Source organism: Varanus komodoensis, unplaced genomic scaffold, assembly GCF_004798865.1.
Source record: "Varanus komodoensis strain SLA01 unplaced genomic scaffold, ASM479886v1 scaffold28, whole genome shotgun sequence".
NCBI lineage: Eukaryota > Metazoa > Chordata > Lepidosauria > Squamata > Varanidae > Varanus > Varanus komodoensis.
This window is the reverse complement of record NW_025335727.1, coordinates 4,031,127-4,050,317: the sequence shown is the minus strand read 5'-3', so window position 1 is coordinate 4,050,317 and position 19,191 is coordinate 4,031,127. Positions and strand designations below refer to the sequence as shown.

Sequence of the window (19,191 nt, the reverse complement as noted above, 5' to 3'; positions counted from 1 at the left end):
CAACTGGTTGGGGGAATCCTGGGAACTGCAGGGCTTTTTACCTGCCTTAACATGCACAAGAATGTGTGCCCTAGTTACAGAAGAAGCTTACTGGATGTCTAGGGGTGTCACAGCCCCATCTTTGCTGGAAAAGAGTGGCTGAAAGTGGTAATTCCCAAGCAGGGAACCTTGTCCTTTGTATAAAAAGTTGTTTTTTCTACAATTCATAACTCCCATTAAATAAATTAAATACAGAAAAAGTGGCTGTACAACAGTTAAGTTAGCTCACTTTTGTGGGCAGAGCAGTCCGGACCAGATGTGTTGCCAAACGGCTTTCTTTTTTCTTTTTTAATCTCTTCTGGGAAGTCTACTTTGGAAAGGTCACTGCCTTAAAAAATAGCAATGTGAAACTTGTGTTTTGACTTTGAGGAAGAAGGTTGAATGAAGCTGCTAAACTGGTATTCATAAGCAATTTGACACTATCAGACTTAGGAGAAACTATCTAGTTCCCTCCAGAAAATAATTCTAACTTTACATCAGCCTTCCCCAAGGTTGTGCTGGAGATATGCTGGACTGCAAATCCCATCACTGGTTACAAGGGGCACTGGGTTAAAGAATGCTGTTCATCTTTCCTTGCTAGTTTCTTTGCGAGTTTGATGAGCTCATGTCTCTTATGAAAGCTCTCTTACTCCTGTTGTTCTTGTTCTGAACTGGAACTTAACATGATGCACCGCTAGGGGTTCTGCCCTTGCTTTGATCACAGACACACCTGCCAATTGAGGGTAGCAATTAATGCACCTGAGCAAGAGTTCTCTGGCCTGTAAAACTGTGTGCCCTGTACATGTGGTATTTTTTAAAGATGCAACAGGATTGTCTGCTATTTGAATTTGCTCATTAAGCAAAAGAAAAGTAGGCTGCTTAAACGACGCAGCTTAATAAGTCAGCTTTAAAAGGCAGACTGTAATTGCCCAACAAGACCTGGCAAACATTGTTTTATACCTGACAAAATGTAAATTCCATATATTGCATAGAGCTGCCTTTGCCAGCAACCAAGAGTAACGTACACGCCCAGTGTGGAAGATCAGGAGAAGGACTGAGATTACTGGGTGCTACCTGCTGCACTTGTTTGGTTTGGTTTCCTCACTGCCTTACCTGGTCACTTTTTACAGAATAGTTCATTTCAGTTTGCATTCAATACACTTACACTTAAAGTGCAATGCTATGCATATGTAGACTGAAAGGCTGCCTACAATTCCCAGGCTGGGACTTGTCTTCTGTCTAAACATGCATGGGATCGTGTCCTTAACTTAGAACTTGCATGGCTGGGAGAAAAATACAAGTCCATACTATGGCCACCCAGCCCTTTCGAGAAATGTCTCTGAACCAAGGTTATACCCAGGACACTGTAGATTCCTGAATCTGCATTTATAGATGCTAAGTAGGTACTATAGAAACCACCTGAAGGCTGCTTTTCCCAGACTATTGATTTAGTCAATTTAAATTTCCCCCTCTAGTTGTTCAACCCTCACAAAAATACCTCTTGCAGTGTAGGTGGGCCTTATTACCTCCCTGCCTTATACCTAAGCCCTGTTTAAGAATTACTCTTAGGATCCTGATAAGTGTCTTTAATTCGCTAGTTCGATATTCTTTTGTATTTTAAAAAAGTGCCTGAATGTTTCTGTGCAAAAATCAAAAGTGACTGTGTTGCTATAAGCACAATTCCAAAATCCACGTAGTGTAATGCCTGTATTTCTGCTCTTCTGCCTGATTAATAAATATATGCATTGAAATCTGACACTAGTTCTTTGCTTTGTTTGAAGGATGACATGGGACTCTTTGGTAAAACACACGGATCTATTTTTAAGAAGTGTAAAGGAAGCTCTGGAAAAAAAAGCCATTTGTTCTGCATATATAAATTCATGAGTCTGGATTCATACATGTCCAAGTTGTGGTTATTCGATCTTTCAAAAGACTTACTAATACCTCCAATGGGTGTTGGAGGACTAGCTCTGAGTAATGTAGCCAAATGGCATTTCTTCCATGTTGAATTGTTCCATCATAGCATTTTCAAAGTAAGAAAATTCAGAAGAGGTTTACAATTGCTGCATTCTGTGTTGTACTGACAGAGTTAGCTTAAGCTAATTGTCCGTGGGAGATCCTCCTCCGATATTGCCTTCAATATTGCCCAGTAAGTATTCCTTAGGAGTTTCTTTGCTCCATTACCATCACCATCCTCTTCTACTGACATGAATGGCATTCCTTACGAAATTGGATTCATCTTAGCCAGGTGTCTCGGCCTTCCCCATTCTGCATTGGGTGACCCTGCTGGGTGACCTAGTGAGAGAGCCTGGCCTTCTGGCGATACTGATTTCACCTTCTCTGGACCCCCAAGCCCCCTCACCATGCCCGGGTGTGCATCCAGGATCACCATAATTTGGAGGCAACCGGATGGCACAGAGCAACGCAGCCTGTCCTATCTCAAAGGGCTGGAGGCAAAGACACCCTGGCTGGTTGTAGTTGCCTAATCTTTCAAGGCATCTTGCATAAATAAAATATTGTTTGAGGATCTAAACTGAAGGAAAAGGGTACTGCTAAGATATTGAGAGTGAGTAGCGTGGTTAGAATGTTGGACTGAGGACTTGGGAAATCCCAGTTCTCTCTCCCGCCCTTGTCCATGAAGCTTACTGAGTGACTAGGTGAGTCCTGGACCATCAGTCCAGCCTGCCTCACTGAGAGGCTAAAAATGGAGCATGTAAGCAGCCTAGGGTTCCTCAGACAAGGCAGGATATAAATGCAAATAACAATGCTATTATAAGAGAATTATCTGTTACCATGAGGAGGACACTAGACACTTTTATAACTTCTTTTATATTGTTTATATTTTTTTTTATTTATTTTATATTATTAATTTTAATTTTATATTGTTATTTTTGTATTGTATTTTATTGTGTTGTAAGCCACCCCGAGGCTTCGGCAAGGGGCGGCATAGAAATGTTCTAATAACAACAACAACAACAACAACTAGAGAACTGTGATTAAGACAGGCATGTCATCTTGGCAAACACCACTGACTTTTGATTTATGAGGCAGAATTTGCATTTGGAATATTGCTGACTGTGCATAAGTGATCTTATTTGATTGATAAATATGGATAAATACAAATACAGTTTTGTCTTCAATTTTATTAAAGTTCATAGTATAGTTTAACACTTTAGCTATATTTTACCATATCTCAGTTCTCATTCTACAAATGTGAATAGTTTTGTAAATAACTATCCAGTACCTTTCAGAGTTGTATGGGTAAGCCACAAAAATAAGTTTACTCTGGAACATCTTACGGATTGTGAAATCATGTGAAATTTTTTGAACCCTGACACAAAGATTACCCAAGGTCAACAAGCTTTAATATCAGCATTCCACTCTTAATTATGAAGAGTGTATGTGTTTCACAGTGTGTTTGTTTCAAAGAACTCAAGGCAGCTTACATAATCTTCCTCCTCTCCATGTTATCTTTGCAGCCACCCTGTGTTAAGCTGAGAGTCTGCGACCCAATCAGCTCTCTGGCCAAGTGGGGACTGGAACCTGGATCTTTCAGATCCCAGGCCAGCTCTAACCACTACACTACAAGGTATGGGCTTCTCCACCATAGATGAGGATGATGCTATTGGAAATGTGCTTGGGTACTTATTGCATGGAAATTCAGTCTTCTGTAAAGGTACAGAGTTCCAGATAACCCTCACTAAAGATCTCTCTGTGGCATTTTAAATGACTGTGGACACTGCTCAGTAGTTGAATATTTTTGAAACCTATTTACTCAAGAGTATGTGAATGCATTTCTTGCAGTAAACACCACTGGGAAGGGCAACAGCTGTCTGAGCTTTTTATCCCTTGCTGTCACTAGCTCTTGGAGGATGGCATCTTGAATACTCTTGTACAGAGTGCAAAGCGTTGTGGGATATTTATAATTCCTTTTCTTGGTGAAAGGCACCTGCCCACTCAAACTTCCTCCCTTGTTGGGGGAATAAATTCATATTGCAAAGAACATAAATAATGCATTACCATAGTTAATAAATGTGTTTTGGCTTGATTAAATTTGGACATTTCAGTGATTACGTCCTGTGCAATCTACTTTTTCAGTTGTATAATGGCAGACATTAACCCCTCCCCACTGAAACACTTTGTGCTGGCCAAGAAGAAGATTACCACCGTATTTGAAGAGCTGCTGGACTACGTTACCGAAGGAGCAAATTTTGTGGAAGGTTGGTTTTGATCCGAGGCTTACGGGCAGGGAAAACGTAGTTTGAGAGCAAAGCAAGAAAGCAATGCGAATCGTAGTATCTCAGTCATGGCAGTGACTCAGTAATACCAATGTTTAACTCAATAAATAATGTTTAACCATAATCAGATGATAGCAGGTTTGCTTAGGCACTGGAAGATCCATGGCCTGCTGTCAGTTTGTCTGGGTTGAGTATGACAGAATAAGTGTTGATGTGGGTCATTTGAGATGAGCAGGTTGCCAAGATTTTTATTGTGGGATCATTATACATCCCAGCGCTAGAAAATGGCCCATCAGGTTGTTTTTCCCTCCCATATGTGCTGCTAGATCTCCTGGACTTTTCTACGTGCTTTTCTTTCCTTAATTCCAGTAGCTGAACTGCTCTGCAGAGCTTGCACCCTGCAGGCTGCCACAAGGTAGTTGCTCCAGTAAGGCTGGACTGTTCTGGGCAAACTCGGACTATGAAACTAAGCAGACTCCGATGACAAAAGCAAACGATGCCGGATAAATTAAGAGTGCAACCCGATGCCACACTGACTGACATTTTTGGAAGAAAGGCTTGCTACAAAATAAAATAAAATAGCAAAGCAAAGCAAAGCAAACTTAATGTGATTTAAATGTTGTATTGGATAGACATGTTTCCTGGAAGGCTTGTACAGATAGTAGCATCCACTGCTTCACACTGAGTAGGAAATAAAGAACCAAAGATGCTGAAAGATGTTGCCATGGTATTTCAGCCATCCCCAATGTGGTACCTTCCAGATACACTGGACTGTGTCTAGCATTCTTAAGCAGCATGACTGGCTGAGGAGCAGTTCAGCACATCTGGAGGACACCAGATTGGCAGAAGGCTGCACTGATTTTAGCAGTCTGAGAGCTAAACTTGATATGCTATAACCACTCGTTTTCTTTCTTTCTTTATTGTATTTACTTCCTGCCTTTTTTCCTTCTGAGGAGCTCAAGGTGGCTTACATAATTCTCCTCTTCTCACTTTTACCCTCACAACAACCACCCTGTGAGGTGGGTTGTGTGGAGAGTCTGTGACTGGCCCAAAGTTACTCAGTGAGCTCCATGGGGACTAGAACCTGGATCACCTGAGTTCCAGTCCTACCCTCTTAACTACTACACTGTACAGGTTCTCAAGCACTCGTCTGTTTCAACAGAGTTCACCTCTCTTCTGCTGAAGTATTTGGGGCATCTCTAGCTTTGCTGTCACAACATATTAGTTTCATTTCTCACTAATGCATACATGCATTTCAATGCCATTTATGTCTCCTCTCACATACTTGTCATTATATGTTTTTCGGCGCCAGATTTTTAAGACCTTTTAATCAATATTTTAATAAGTTTTAATATCAAATTTTATTATTGTATTTTATCAGTTGCAGCCAGAGTGGGTTGTCAATTTATTTATACTGTTAGCCATCCAGAGACGTTAGTCATTGGATGGCATACGCTTTTTATAAATAAATAAATAAATAAATAAAATAATCACTCCAAATCTATTAATACACCCTTGAATCCAGTCGAGCTCACATAATACTATATTCATGTATTTAAAACATTTGTATGGTACCCAGTTGTGCCATAGCACCTTTGGGCGGCTCACCATATCAGCCCCTGATTTCCATTAATTGACTTGCTTGGCCCATCCTGCTGCAATTTCTTAGTTGTTCGACCCCAGAATTGTTGAGGTTGAGCAAAGTGGTCACACAAACTTCCCATTTCCACTTCAGTTAACAGCCTAGGAGCACCCCATTCCTGTGTAGCTTTGTTGTGTGCAAAATACGTAGGTTATGGATTAAACAGCCCAGGGTTAACCCAGTGATTGCCCAAGGTTTGTTGTTGGAACAAGGCGTTCCTGGGTTCTCAATGCGAAGGGCAAACAATGAATGCTTGGGAACCGGTGCACTCATTATTTCATCACTGGCAATTTCTGCAATAAACAACCCGTAAATCACAACACGCTAGGTGACCTGCAGCATTGTTACCATTGAATATATGAAACAGAATAATTTCTGCTCCATATCATTGGTCGTTAACTCTCTGAACTGGCTACTTCTGTAATTTTGTAATGGGTGTGCAGATATGGTCCTTTGTTGTATTTGCCCATGTGCATCTCTGACTGAGTGGGTCAAGGTCTGTGCAGAACTAGGTCACCAGGTTGCCAGCAATGAGTCTTAGAAATCATGTGGCAGGAGAGTCAAAGGGCAAGTGGGCTTCCTGGGCTGAAGAACTCCATTATGCTGGGCTGCTTCGCCCCAGCAAGTTCGGAAGGCTCTACTGTAGTTAGTTGTCTGTTGTTAAATCTCTGTGTAATTTGTCCCTTCTGATGACAGAAACTTACAAAAATCCAGAACTGGAACACATAGCCACCAAGGATGAACTGCTGGAAATACAGGCATACAAAAACAAGTTGGCGATCATTGGAGAGGTCCTAGCACGACGGCACATGAAAGTTGCTTTTTTTGGCAGGTAAGGAATGGCATTTCGTGGGAACAAATGGCGTGGTTTGCACAAGCATGTCACCGCAGCTTCTTGCAGGCACTGGACGTGATGGATGTGTGCCAGCCAGATTTCTCTGCTACCCACGCCTGGCCAACATGGCTTGTTTGGGGTGGGCAGCAGCTCTCAGAGAACCCCACATCAGCCAATGGATTTTTTGAGGGTTGCTGCCCACCCCCACATGCTCCATGGAGAAATTTGGCCATCATGCACAGTGGCTGGGACAAGGTGCAGTGGCTTCTATCAGCCCCCTTGCACTGGTCTAATGTGTACTATTTGGGTACAATTTCATAGGCACCTCTTGACTTTTGGATTGAATGGTGCTAAGAAACTCACATGAGGTTGATGATACTTAGCATTTCTCCAGTGCTTGGCAACCATATGAGACAGGTCAGTCTCCTTGTCGCCTTGCTTCATGTGGAGATTGTGGGTTGCCCAATCAGAGCATTGCTGGATTTTGTTTTGAGTGTCCCTCCTCCTCTTTCCCTCCCCACCTCACCCCACTGCCTGCCTTTGAGCAGTGGGGTGAGCCTCACTCTTAGCTGTCCCTCTTTGGCCAAGAAGGGATGCGCTAGTGGGGAAAAGATAACATTTTGCGTGAGCTCTGCTGTTCCACTAGTTCAAAACAAGGGTTCCATCAACCCACCTCTGACACCTGGTTCCACAAATGGTCACGTATCTCGAACGATCTGGGAGAACAAAAGCAAAGTGAACCGAATTGGAATTACCCCAGGGTTGGAGATTGTCCGAGTAAAGTCCCAGAAACAAGGCTGTATATGCGGAATGATTTCTCCAGAGTGTAAAAGAAAAACACCATTTGCTATTTATATAGTTCAGCTTCCAGAAATAGCTTTAATTTGAAAATAAAATAACCTTTCCATCTTTTTTTTTTTGAAACTATGCTTGACATGTGGGTAGGAAATGCAGATACCTGTCTCCACCCACTTGGCTTCTGTGGAGAGTTTCATTTTCATCTGAGTAGAGCTCTGCCATGCCACTAAATGCCTTGCCAGAGTTCCAGTGATCAAAAATCCTGAAAAGGCAGCATTTGTGATCCCAGGAACTCTGAAATCACACCCAGCTGAGTGCATTTCTGGAGCCCTCTTTAGATCTTTAGGAGCAGCACATGAAGCCAGTCATGCAGAACCCCAAAGGCAGAACTTGCGCACATGTCTCCGTATGCAGCTTAGCCCTACACGCAAGCAGGGCACCTGCACAGCACTCAAGTGTATAGACAAGACCTGCAGAAATCTCCAAAGACTGATCAGCATTACCCCAGTAAACTTTGCCAATCATAGCATTGTGGAGCAATGCAAAATAAGAGAAATCATGCAAAGGTTTGGTTTAAACTGGCCTTGAAATCTGTGGGTCAGATTATTCAGCGATTCTCGGTTTGCGATTTTGGATTCTGGGATTTCCCAAGTTTGGGAGGGAGCTGCTCAAGGGGGTCTTAGCAGTGAGTGTGCACATGGCTGCCTAAAATTGCAAGATGAAGAGATGTGTGAACACTGTCACCCTGTTCCCCCTCCAGAACCAGCAGTGGCAAGAGCTCAGTCATCAATGCAATGCTATGGGACAAAGTCCTCCCGAGTGGCATGGGGCACACAACCAACTGCTTCCTTAGTGTGGAAGGCACTGATGGTGATAAGGCTTATCTCATGACCGAAGGCTCGGATGAAAAGAAGAGCGTCAAGGTATGAAGGTCTCTCAGCTCGTAAGCGGGTGTCTAGGAACTTTATCCACCCACAAGAACATCCGCAACGTATGTTTAAATAATTTTCAAAGGCTGGCATGCAGGGCTGTACAGATACTCTCTGCAGAGCAGAATAATGAGTCTGGGAATAGACTTTTAACTAGAAATGGTAGAAGACAGACAACCAGGAGGGCTGGATTTACACTTCTTTAGAAAGCACAAATTTTGTTGCAGAAAAATTATGCAAATATGTTTACATCTTGGATAATTTAGGTGAATTCCCTTGCTTCTCCTTAAATTTCTGTTTCTCAAATAGGGAAAGGGACCACAGAAGGAAAGTAGTAGCGTATAGAACAGTTGAGAAAAACGGGTTTCAGAAAGCTAGGAGATCAGAATTGGTGGAAGCAGGTTGCTGATTAGCAAAATACCTCCAATTTTCAGAACTTTTAAAGGTGAAAGCTGAGGAGAAACCTACTGATTCTCTGCTGAAGGGCAGAATTCCACACTTCATAATATACAGGAAAGCTGGAGTTGGCAGAAGATAATTGATGAATTATTGGGAGGCAGTTGCATGATTTTCAGTAGACTGGCAATGACTTTTGATTCCTCATCGTTTAACAGTAGTGGGAGTAGAATGACTGCTTACCTGCCCTCAATTATACTTCTGAAATGAGAAAGCTTGGGGTAACCAGAAGTGATTTTTGTGCACATGGAAGAACTGTCAGCTCTGTTTGGTTCTGGCACTGAAAACTCATTCCTGGGTTTTCTTTTCCAGGGTCTAGGTGGCAAATACTGGGTTTATAATTTTTAAAAAATCCCACCTGTCATAAGGCTACCCACCCCTGCCTTAAAGGCTTTGGAGGTACAGGTTAATAAAGAGCAGGTCTCTTTAAATGATCGCACCACTTCAGCAGGTATTGACCTTCCTTGAATATGTCAACTTCTCTGCAGACGGTTAACCAACTCGCACATGCCCTCCACATGGATAAAGACTTGCAGGCTGGCTGTCTGGTGCATGTTTTTTGGCCCAAGGCCAAGTGTGCCCTTCTGAGAGACGACTTGGTGTTAGTGGACAGGTATTGCTGTTTATGTTTTGTATGAAGTCACCACGAGGCTTTTAAATGTCATTTCTCTCCTGGCAGTGCTTTCCTCTTTAATCACTAATCCGTGGCATGCAGGTTGGCTTGGCTACAGCTGGAACAAGAAGCAGTCCCATGATTGTGTTTGAAAAGAGAATCTGGCACTTGGCTGCATTTTAAATCTATGCTTGCACAACAAAAGAAAGTACAGTGTGGGAATGCACCCTGCAGTCACATCTGTTTTAAAATGCAGAGGTCCTCCCAGATGGATCAGGAAGAAGGACTTTCTGAGAGTTAGGAGGAAAAAGTTTGTAAAAGAGTGTCAAAATGTTGTCATTGACACCATATAGTCTAGCATATTGGTTATGGCATAACCTGCCTGGCCTTACAGTCCTCCTGGCATTGATCATTTCACCTCAATAGAGACTGGAATATTACATTGTAATAGGGTGCCTTATATTTTATTAGTGATTTTTAGCGTGCCGTTTATTCTGTAAAATATTTTTGGCTGGAAAAGTAACTAGAAACGTGACATGATGCATTTGCCACTTGCAAGGAGTGATTTAGAACGATGCTAGGCACAGGTATGAGTACAGATTTGGAAAAGTTTTACACAGATGGGCCCAAATATCTAGGGCAGGGCTAGGCAACCTGTAGTCCCCCACATGGCTTGACCTACAGCTCTTGTTTTCTGCACAAGTCTTTACTTCTGTAGTTGCCCAGAGAATCTGAAATCACAGCACATTGTGATGAAACGGAGTTGTATTCAGTCAGGTTGTGATGTCCCTGGGTCTGAGCTGAGTTCATACAGCAAAGGTGAAAGCTATGTGTCCCATCTTCACACACTGGGCTGTGTACAGACATCGAGGCTGTGTGCGTACAAATGGACCTTTTGTCCAAACAGACAGTCACTATGTGAGCTGGCAAACAAGTGAGGAATTCTTAACCACAGATTCCTGTTTGATCCAAACCAGTAAGCCGTGGGAGAATGCCAAGACACTGAGCCAAGGTCAAACCAAGGTTTAATATCCTGGCTTCTTCCAAAGCTTTTAACCATTTTTCCCAGTTCAGAAGCAAACCAACTATAGTTAATGGAAAAGTTGCTGGTTTGTTTGCCAGCTTGTAGAAACAGAGGAAGAAGGGGGCTATGGGTGCTGCCAAAATTCATATTCCAGTGTTGGCTTATTAATTCAGAAGATCGTCTAAATTCCTTCCTGTGTGTGTTCATATTTCTAACTGGAAGAGCTCTGTCCTATTGCCGAGTAACTCTCTAATGTCGCTCTACAGCCCTGGCACTGATGTCACCACGGAGCTCGACAGCTGGATTGACAAATTCTGTCTGGATGCTGATGTCTTTGTTTTAGTTGCTAATTCAGAGTCAACCCTCATGAACACGGTAAGGCTTGCTGTTGTAAATGTCCTGTTTGCTAAAGCCCTCAGGTATCCCCAAAGGTCTAGCTTAGGATGGGCGACATCTAAATCAGGGCAGTGTTTGGCCCCCAAAGAAATCCTCTTTTCACGATTACATCACATCTGGAAGGAAATTACTGGGGTGTGAATGCATATCTCCGTCTTGTGATTAATGTGCCCAATTGAATTATAGGGCATGTATTCTAAGTGCTTCTGGCTCTTGCTAAATCTTGACCTCTGTACATCACTTAATGTTGGAATTCTCCTGGCAAGTTTGCTTTCTCATGTGTGTGTCATGACTCAGAGTTTTGACTTGCTAATTTCTAGACTTGAGCTTAATAAAGCAAGAATACCACATTCTGCCAGATATTGAAGAGAATGGCCTGCACATGCCCTGTGCCATTCAACTTTCCAGCAGTGGGTAAAAATTCCTTCCAATGCAAATGAAACATCATTGTCCTTTACATTTGTATGCTGCTTTTTTCCACCATGTGCTGAAAGCAGCTCATAATGCAGGAACAGCAGAACAAGAATGGATAACAGTCCATTCACTGCAATAGTACATCGTTATTGTGGCCACTCAAACAATTCATTTCACTAATACTAACATTATATTTTAAATTAATTACAAAATAAGGTTTATCAACCATTAAGACCCAGTATCAAATAAAAATAAGAGGCTCAAGCTGGCAGCAGTCTTCAGTAAACCACACGAGGCTGTAGTCTCCATAAATAAATTTGCCCTTAGAAATTTTACAGTTAGGTTTTTTTCAGAGAACTGGAAATGACTTCTCACTCAGTTGTGGTGTAAATGAGTGAGTACATGAGGCCCACTTTACAGAAGTCCATCTGTCTCACAGTTGGTCTTCCCTTTCGTCTTCTGCCCACGACTTTCCCTAACATGATGTCTTTTCCAGGGAGCCTTCCCTTCTCATGATGTGCTCAAAACATGACAGCCTCAGTTTTATCATTTTTGCTTCCAGGGAAAGCTCTGTCTTGATTTGATCCAGGGCCCACGTATAACAAGACATCTGTGTAACAGGAGTCCCAGCAGGAGACAGGGAAAATCAACCTATTAAGGTGGTTAATTTTAGGCAGTTCCCTGCCCATTCTCTGTTCCCAGCACATGCATTGGCTTGAAGTCTATACAGAAATAAGAAGACTGTAACCCTGATATAAGACAGCAACAAATCAGAACACCTAGCCATGGATGTACATCTTCTGCCTTGTCCCTATACATTTGTTATTCAAGACATTCATTCATTCATTCATTTCCTGGAAATGGCTCGAACAGCAAGCTGGCTTTGGCCGCCAGCTTGTCGCTTCGTTTCATCAATAGAGACAGATGGATTTTTAATTGACATACAAAGCCTCATTTTCCTTTTTCTTCCCACATATATCCAAGCCATGATGAAATTCTGGCTAAAATTCAGAGCAGGAAAGAGATTAACACAGGACCTTGTAATTTCACTAATGATTTCTGACTTTGCAGCATTGTTCGGCTACGCAAGCCCTCGAGTGAAGAGCTTGCCAGCCCCAATTTCCTGCCTTCCCTCGCATTTTTGTCATGAAATACAAACTGTACACTCTTGTTCAGTTTTTTTTTGGTCAATAAACGTCTTTATGATGTTGCCTTCACGTATTTGTATGCGGCTTTTCTGCTGAATCTCCAAAGAAGCTTTCTGTTAAAAATCGCCATGCCTAAGCAGACATTAGAATAGAATATTTTAATATAGCTGACAAATAAAAGAGGGACAGTTAGCAAACAGTAATCATATGAGGCTGTAGTCAACATAAATACATTTTGCCCATAGAAATGTTGCAGCCACTTTTCTCAGAGAACTGGAAATGACTTCTCATTCAGTTGTGGTGTAAATGAGTGAGTGCGAGTCTCACTTGACAGGTGTGTTTTCAGTGCTTGGATCTGCATGTTGTGCTAGGCCAGCCTGAACATAGTCCCCCGTGGGCTGATGGGTTGCTTGCTCACTAAACCAAGGTAAGATCTGGTGTGCTGGCCTTAACCATGGCTTGTTTCCTACCTTGGTCTTCCTGCTGGCTCTGGCATGTATCGCAGCGTCTTTCTGCAGTTGGCCCGCTGGGGTTGCCGGCTCTTGAGCAAAACTATTTCCGCATTGCATCAGATTGCCAAATGAAATCAGTTCTCTGGGCACATGGCAGTGCATTCAAAACTAGCTTTTATTTTATTTGGGGTGGGGAGGTTGTGCTCTTGGATAAGAGTTCAGGAGCACCTGTCTGCTATTTATCCGGGCATGCTAAGGTTCCTTTCTTCTCAGTGACCTTGTTAATTTCGTCCTCCATTTCCATGTTCCCCTTGTTAGCCAACACCTTTTTAAAAAAACAGTCTGGTTCACATGACACTGAATTTACATCTACACCTGAAATGACAGCCGCCCGCCATGTTCAGCCGTCCTTCCACCTGCTATTTGCTTGTTGCTCCCTTATCGCTGTTGCCAGCTGTCATGTATGCATCCATCAGGGTCACAGAGGAATAAATGTGATCACTAAATGTATAAAAATGTTATAGCAAAACAGTAAATGGAAAAGAAAACTTGCAAATTTTATGGCAGAGAGAGCCATAACATAGAGAGGAATACGGCACAGATCCCATAATACAGAAGTCAAATGGGGGCACATTTCATGGTGAAACTGTAAAAGGCAAGGAAAATTGAACAAATTTCAGGGCAGAGTAGCAAAATGGAGACTTTTACACACATTTCCTAGCAATGAATTTCACCGCTGCACTTGTGCAGGTCACTTCCATTGCCCTGTGCCTCAGTTTCCCCTTTGTGTGGCAAGGGTTGTTGCTTGCTGGAGGGTCGAAGGAATGCCTTGTCTCTGGGGACCCCATGGGCTTGGTCCACCAGACCCAGCTGGTTGGGTTTTTAGTTCACTTCCCCACCATAAGTGTCCCCTGAGTAGCCTATCAACTATCAATGCAAACAGGACATCCTGTCCACAGGATTGCAATCGAAAAGGTACAAGAGAGGTGGGCAGGAAACCGACTCAGGCACAATTCTTAAAGCAAAATGGCAGTTCCAAAACCAAATGGGAACAGTTCAGGTAGAGAAAGACCTCAGTGTAGCTGGTGTTTAGAATGGCCTTCTTCTAAACTCATAACTTTCTGCTAAAGGCAAATAAGGTTTTGCTTATTTCAGAGCTGACTGGATTTAAGAACCCAATCATGACCTTTCTAATGTCACTCTTTTTTTTTAATAGGAAAAACAGTTTTTTCACAAAGTAAACGAAAAACTTTCTAAACCAAACATCTTCATCCTGAATAATCGTTGGGATGCTTCTGCATCAGAGCCTGAATATATGGAGGATGTGAGTTATAGTTTTGAATTGTATCCAGCAGTGGAATGGTGGGACACGTATTTAAGAAAAATAAGTTATTTCAGATGTCAGTTGAGAAGCTGAAACAAGTTCAGAGATTTTTTTACTCTAGGGTAAGCCACATGTGAGGTGAGGAATGGTGAGGTGAAATGCCCTTAGGCATTTTTCCCACCTGTCCAATACCTGGCATGTGATCCTGAGTTTCTAATTTTAACAGTATAATGGAGACTCCAAAAGGTTGCACGAGATTTTATTTCCGACAACTAGAACTGATTTTTGACTTACCTGCATATGTGGCAAGCAAGCTTCAAAAAAAAGTGTGCCATGTTCCTTCCTGGATGGGAATTTGACTGTCATCACATACCAGGGCAATTTAATAGCGTTGCTGTGTGAGCTAAAAGTTGAATAGTGCCACTTTTCTGTTTTGCAGTGTTTCACTCCCCCCCCCCTTCATTCATGCACTGGGGTACCCCCTTTTTTGCTCCTCCAAATTTCTGCAGATACCATTCTCAAGTTCTTTGTTGACCCATCAAGAGCCAAATAAATGGGATTGGGGAACCCTTTCTATGGAATTTCACGTTATAAAGAGTGCTGTTAAAAATGGCAGCCCAAAGTCAAATTCTCACTGTCTGTAAAGAAGGTGCCTACGAGGTGAAGGGCCTTTACAACTGGGGCACCCCAGCTGTGGAACCAGCCCCACGGGGGGAGCATCCTGCACCTACTCTTTATTCTTTTCAGCGTCAGCGGAAAACCTATTTATTTGCCCAGTATTTATTTATTTTAAATTTTTATATACTGTCTGTTACCAAGGTCCCAGGGTGGAGCACAACGTCCAAGATGAATTTCTAATAGTTAGCCTTTGTTCTTTATTTTTATACTGTTTTTTATCTGGTATTGTTGCTGGACCTCTGGACCAATTTGACTCTGACGGCTGTGGGCCTATTGTCCCTGGTTTATTTGGGGAGTATTGTTTCATTGTTGGTTTATTATATATATTTTTTATTTTTTGTTATATGCACTCTTTAACTTTGTGAACTGCTGAGATTGGGCAGTACAGCGCACCATGTGCTGATAACATTGCCTGGTGTGGGACATGCATCATGTGAGAACATCAGAAACGAAAAGCAAGTCCTGTTACATATGACAAAGGAAGCGCACCTGCCATTGGACACTGCTTGTCTTGTGTGGCTCTACTCACAGAGCCTGGGTCTGCTTGGCTCTAAATTTATTGGTCCTCTGATTTATTTATTTATGTATGTATTTATTTAGGGCATTTATAGGCCGTCCATCACTGTCATCTCTGGATGGCTTGCAGTGTAATGTAATGTAATATAGTATAGTCCTAAACAAAATAAATTGGCTATACCACGACTGAATATAAAAGTAACATAGTTAAAATAAGTTAAACAAATAAATGTACAATTAAAATCAATTAAAGTATTGGTCAAATAAAAAAAGTCTTGACCTGGCGCTGAAAAGCATGTAATGACGGCGCCAGGTGGACCTCTCTCGGGAGTGCATTCCATAGTCGGGGCGCCACCACAGAGAAGGCCCTCCTCCGAGTGCTCTGTCTCCTGACCTCTTTCAAAGAGGGTTCCCGGAGGAGGGCCTCTGCTGCCGATCTTAGGGGGCGGGAGGGCATATAGGGAAAAAGACGGGATGGAAGACTGATGCCATCTAGGTCTGCTGTCTCACTGCAGGTACGCAAGCAGCACATGGAACGCTGCCTGAGGTTTTTGGTAGACGAGCTCAAAGTTGTGGATCCAGCTGAAGCCCAGAACCGAATCTTCTTCATTTCAGCCAAGGAAGCTCTCAGCGCTAGGACACACAAAGCCCAGGGCATGCCTGAGGGAGGTGTGTATTAGATGTGGGATCTCCTTCCTGCAGTATAAAGAGTCCTCCTTTTTTTTTTTTTTTAGAATTCTTAAACTCGAAAAAGCAGGGATTTGGTGTGTGGCTTCTGTGAACTTAGGTTCAACAACTCTGTTTTGTGCCTCATAGGTGGTGCGCTCGCGGAGGGGTTTCAAACGCGGTTCCAAGAATTTCAGCATTTTGAAAAGATGTTTGAGGTAAACTTCCTGTCTAAACCAGTTTGACCTGTTTAAAAAAAATTGTACAATGGTGATAACTTTGTCATCAGAGTCCATTGAAATGTTATAGCCTCCATCTGCAGCCCATCTCAATAAGCACTTGCCTGTGGCAGAGTCACTCATGCAGTGTCTGAACAGGTAAGTTCTTGGTGGCATCCAGGTTGAGGCTGTAACATTTCAGTTCGTCTTTAAACACTGGATTGTTTGTTGACCATCATTTGCACATGAGCTGAGTTACAAGGCCTTTTTAAACCGCCTCCTGATCCACTGGGCCTGCTTGGGTGTTATGATGCACATGCAAAATCCAGAACTGTTCCCTAGGAGCATGGGTATTTCGAGCAGGCCCTGAGAGTTTAAATCCAAGGGGAGAAAAGCTTCTGCATTCAAAAACAGCAAGCTTTCTCCTTTAGTCATGCTCACTGCACTGATGGAAGCTGAGGGGGAAGCATACTTCCATGTCATCCAGCCAGGATAATAAAGACAAATATTCTTCGCATCATGAACAGGGGAGTGGAGTTGCTGGGAGGTAGAAGGGGAGATACAGTGGAAGGGTATTCTGGCTGTGTCAGTGGGTTTACGTTCTCCTGTAAACTTCCAGTGATGATGCAGGTAATATTTATTGAATTTTGCAAGAATGTTGCTTGAAACTGCTGTGCTTTTGCCAGTGTGGCCACTATTTATGCTTGAGCTGAAAGGCAACTGTTCGTACCTGGTCTCTTTGCACTGCACTTTACCTGCAGGAAGTCCCTGGATAAATGTTTGGCATCTCCATTTAAAAAGTCGTTGAATAGCAGAAAAACCGGAGTGGGGAAACACACGACCTGCCTGAGGTCATGGAAGGATCTTGCTGGTTGGAGTGCAGCAGCATTTCCCAACTGCTGCCCTGCAGTTGAGCTGGACTATGGCTCCAGCTGGGGAGTGCCAGGTCGGAAAAGGCTGCTGTTGAACATACTGGGCTGGAGAAGCCAATTATCTGCCTTCACACGGTCCCAGGTACGGCTTCTCCAGCCATGTTCCCCGAGATCCTTTTGACTGGAGATGCCAGCCATTGAACTCAAGACCACCTGCATTGCATTGCTCTGCCATAGAGTTGTTCGTTACAGGGAGCAGCCTCGGTGCAACACAGTCATCCTTATTTCCTGTAGCTTTGATGAGTGAATCACATACTCACAACTCGATCATTTCTGTCTCTTTTCTCCTGAGGTGTCACTAACTTTTCTACTTCTTTTAGTTTGTTACAGACTTTCTGGTTGTATAGTGTGTGGAGATGAGAACATAACCATTTGCCTTCTGTCTGTTTGCTTGTCTGGACTATGACCTCTCTACACCTCTTGTCTAGCTCTAACAATGTGCTCTTTTTATGTGAAATTCTTGCATTTTCATTGCTGATTTCTAGATCTGCTTCATCGAGGATCAAGTAACACCTTTATCTCTTTTCTTTTCTTTTCTTTTCTTTTTTTCCTTTCCTTTTTCGTTTGTTTGTTTGTTAAAGCAGAGTGGGGCTGTGACCTGGGTGCAGTAGAATGCAGTGAAGCTGGGCACAAGCTTTTTGTCAAATATGACAGCAGTAACAATTTTAGGAATCAGTTGCTTGTTGGAGTTAACTCTGAGCAATCTACTTTCCAAGGAAGTGCATTTGTGAATGCTGCTGCAGTCCTTCAGCAACTGTCTAGATTGATCTAAACTTTTATTACATTCCAATACCGCCCCAGAGCTGAAGCTCTCAGGGCTGTTCACAGAGAAATACATGTATTTATTTGCTCATGATATTTATATCCTGCCATTTTTCCTGCAAGGAACGCAAGGCAGCTTACATCCTTCTCCTCCTCTCCATTTTCTCACAACAACCCTGTGAGGTGGGTTAGGCTGAGAGTCAGGGACTGCTCTAAGGTCAGCCCGTGAGCTTCACAGCTGAGCAGGGAGCAGCACCTGGCTCTCCTGAGTCCCGGTCTTGCACTAAGTACTACCCAGCTCTCAGACTTCATTATAGCATCGTATTTTCGTATTTCTTGCATTTATATCCTACCCCACTTTCACCTGCTAGCCAGGGAGCTGCGGGCAGTCAGAGCACCTTCGCCGGTACTTTATGTGCAGTCGGCGCATTTCCACATTACATTTTTTGGCGTTGGCCTAAACCTGCCATGGGTGAAGCAGCTGTTAGTGAGAGAGTAGTCGGTCACAAAGGCCCGTTCTCTGGAATTTGGGATGAACAGTGAATGCCCACCATGTGTCTGTCGGCCATAACTTCTTGCCTTTGTAACTCTTTCTTTTGTCCTCTGCACATTACAGGACTCTCGTATTTGCTGCTCTCCAGTAGTGACTTTGTTTTCAGTCTGTCTTTGTTCCTTATACTTTGCAAATTTTGATTTAAGGTTTTTTCAGTGCTTTAGAATTTGTTGGCATAAGTAGCAGCAAACAGCTTTCTGACCTAGAAATTCCAGAGGTGTGTTGCTATTGGAATTGCTGTAATGTGTTGTGGCTTGGGCCCCTCGCAGGAGTGTATCTCGCAGTCAGCTGTGAAAACCAAGTTTGAGCAGCACACTATCAGAGCTAAACAGATCCTAGATACTGTGAAAAACATTATGGACAGCATAAACGTGGCGGCAGCCAATCAGAGGTAGGCCTCTCGTTTTATGTTCACCTTGCTTAGCTAAGCTGGAAAGAGCCGTGGGGTGGCACTGACCTTTCTTCCATTTATCAGGCGATATGCTATGCAGCCCTTAGCCCTCTCCTGGCAGGAGGTGAGTACAGGATTTCTCTGGTTCTTAGCCCCCTCGCATATGCGGAAAAGGAGGTTTTAGGCAC

The 19,191-nt window shown here is 43.0% G+C and overlaps 1 protein-coding gene across 2 annotated transcripts in view; it reads left to right on the top strand.

The window, feature by feature from the left end:
- The first annotated feature begins 3,526 nt into the window (after positions 1 to 3,526).
- MFN1 (mitofusin 1) overlaps positions 3,527 to 19,191 on the top strand; it is a 30,248-nt gene continuing 14,583 nt past the window's right edge. Inside the window, exons 1-10 of one of the 2 annotated variants that reach the window (XM_044434585.1) lie at positions 3,527 to 3,607; positions 4,117 to 4,238; positions 6,595 to 6,730; positions 8,292 to 8,454; positions 9,405 to 9,529; positions 10,820 to 10,928; positions 14,180 to 14,287; positions 15,997 to 16,150; positions 16,298 to 16,365; positions 18,882 to 19,003. In XM_044434585.1, the coding sequence (XP_044290520.1) occupies positions 4,124 to 4,238; positions 6,595 to 6,730; positions 8,292 to 8,454; positions 9,405 to 9,529; positions 10,820 to 10,928; positions 14,180 to 14,287; positions 15,997 to 16,150; positions 16,298 to 16,365; positions 18,882 to 19,003 (1,100 nt within the window). In that variant the 5' untranslated portion in view covers positions 3,527 to 3,607; positions 4,117 to 4,123. Of the gene's footprint in view, positions 3,695 to 4,116; positions 4,239 to 6,594; positions 6,731 to 8,291; positions 8,455 to 9,404; positions 9,530 to 10,819; positions 10,929 to 14,179; positions 14,288 to 15,996; positions 16,151 to 16,297; positions 16,366 to 18,881; positions 19,004 to 19,191 lie in introns of both variants that reach the window. The other variant, XM_044434586.1, reaches the window with a different exon arrangement.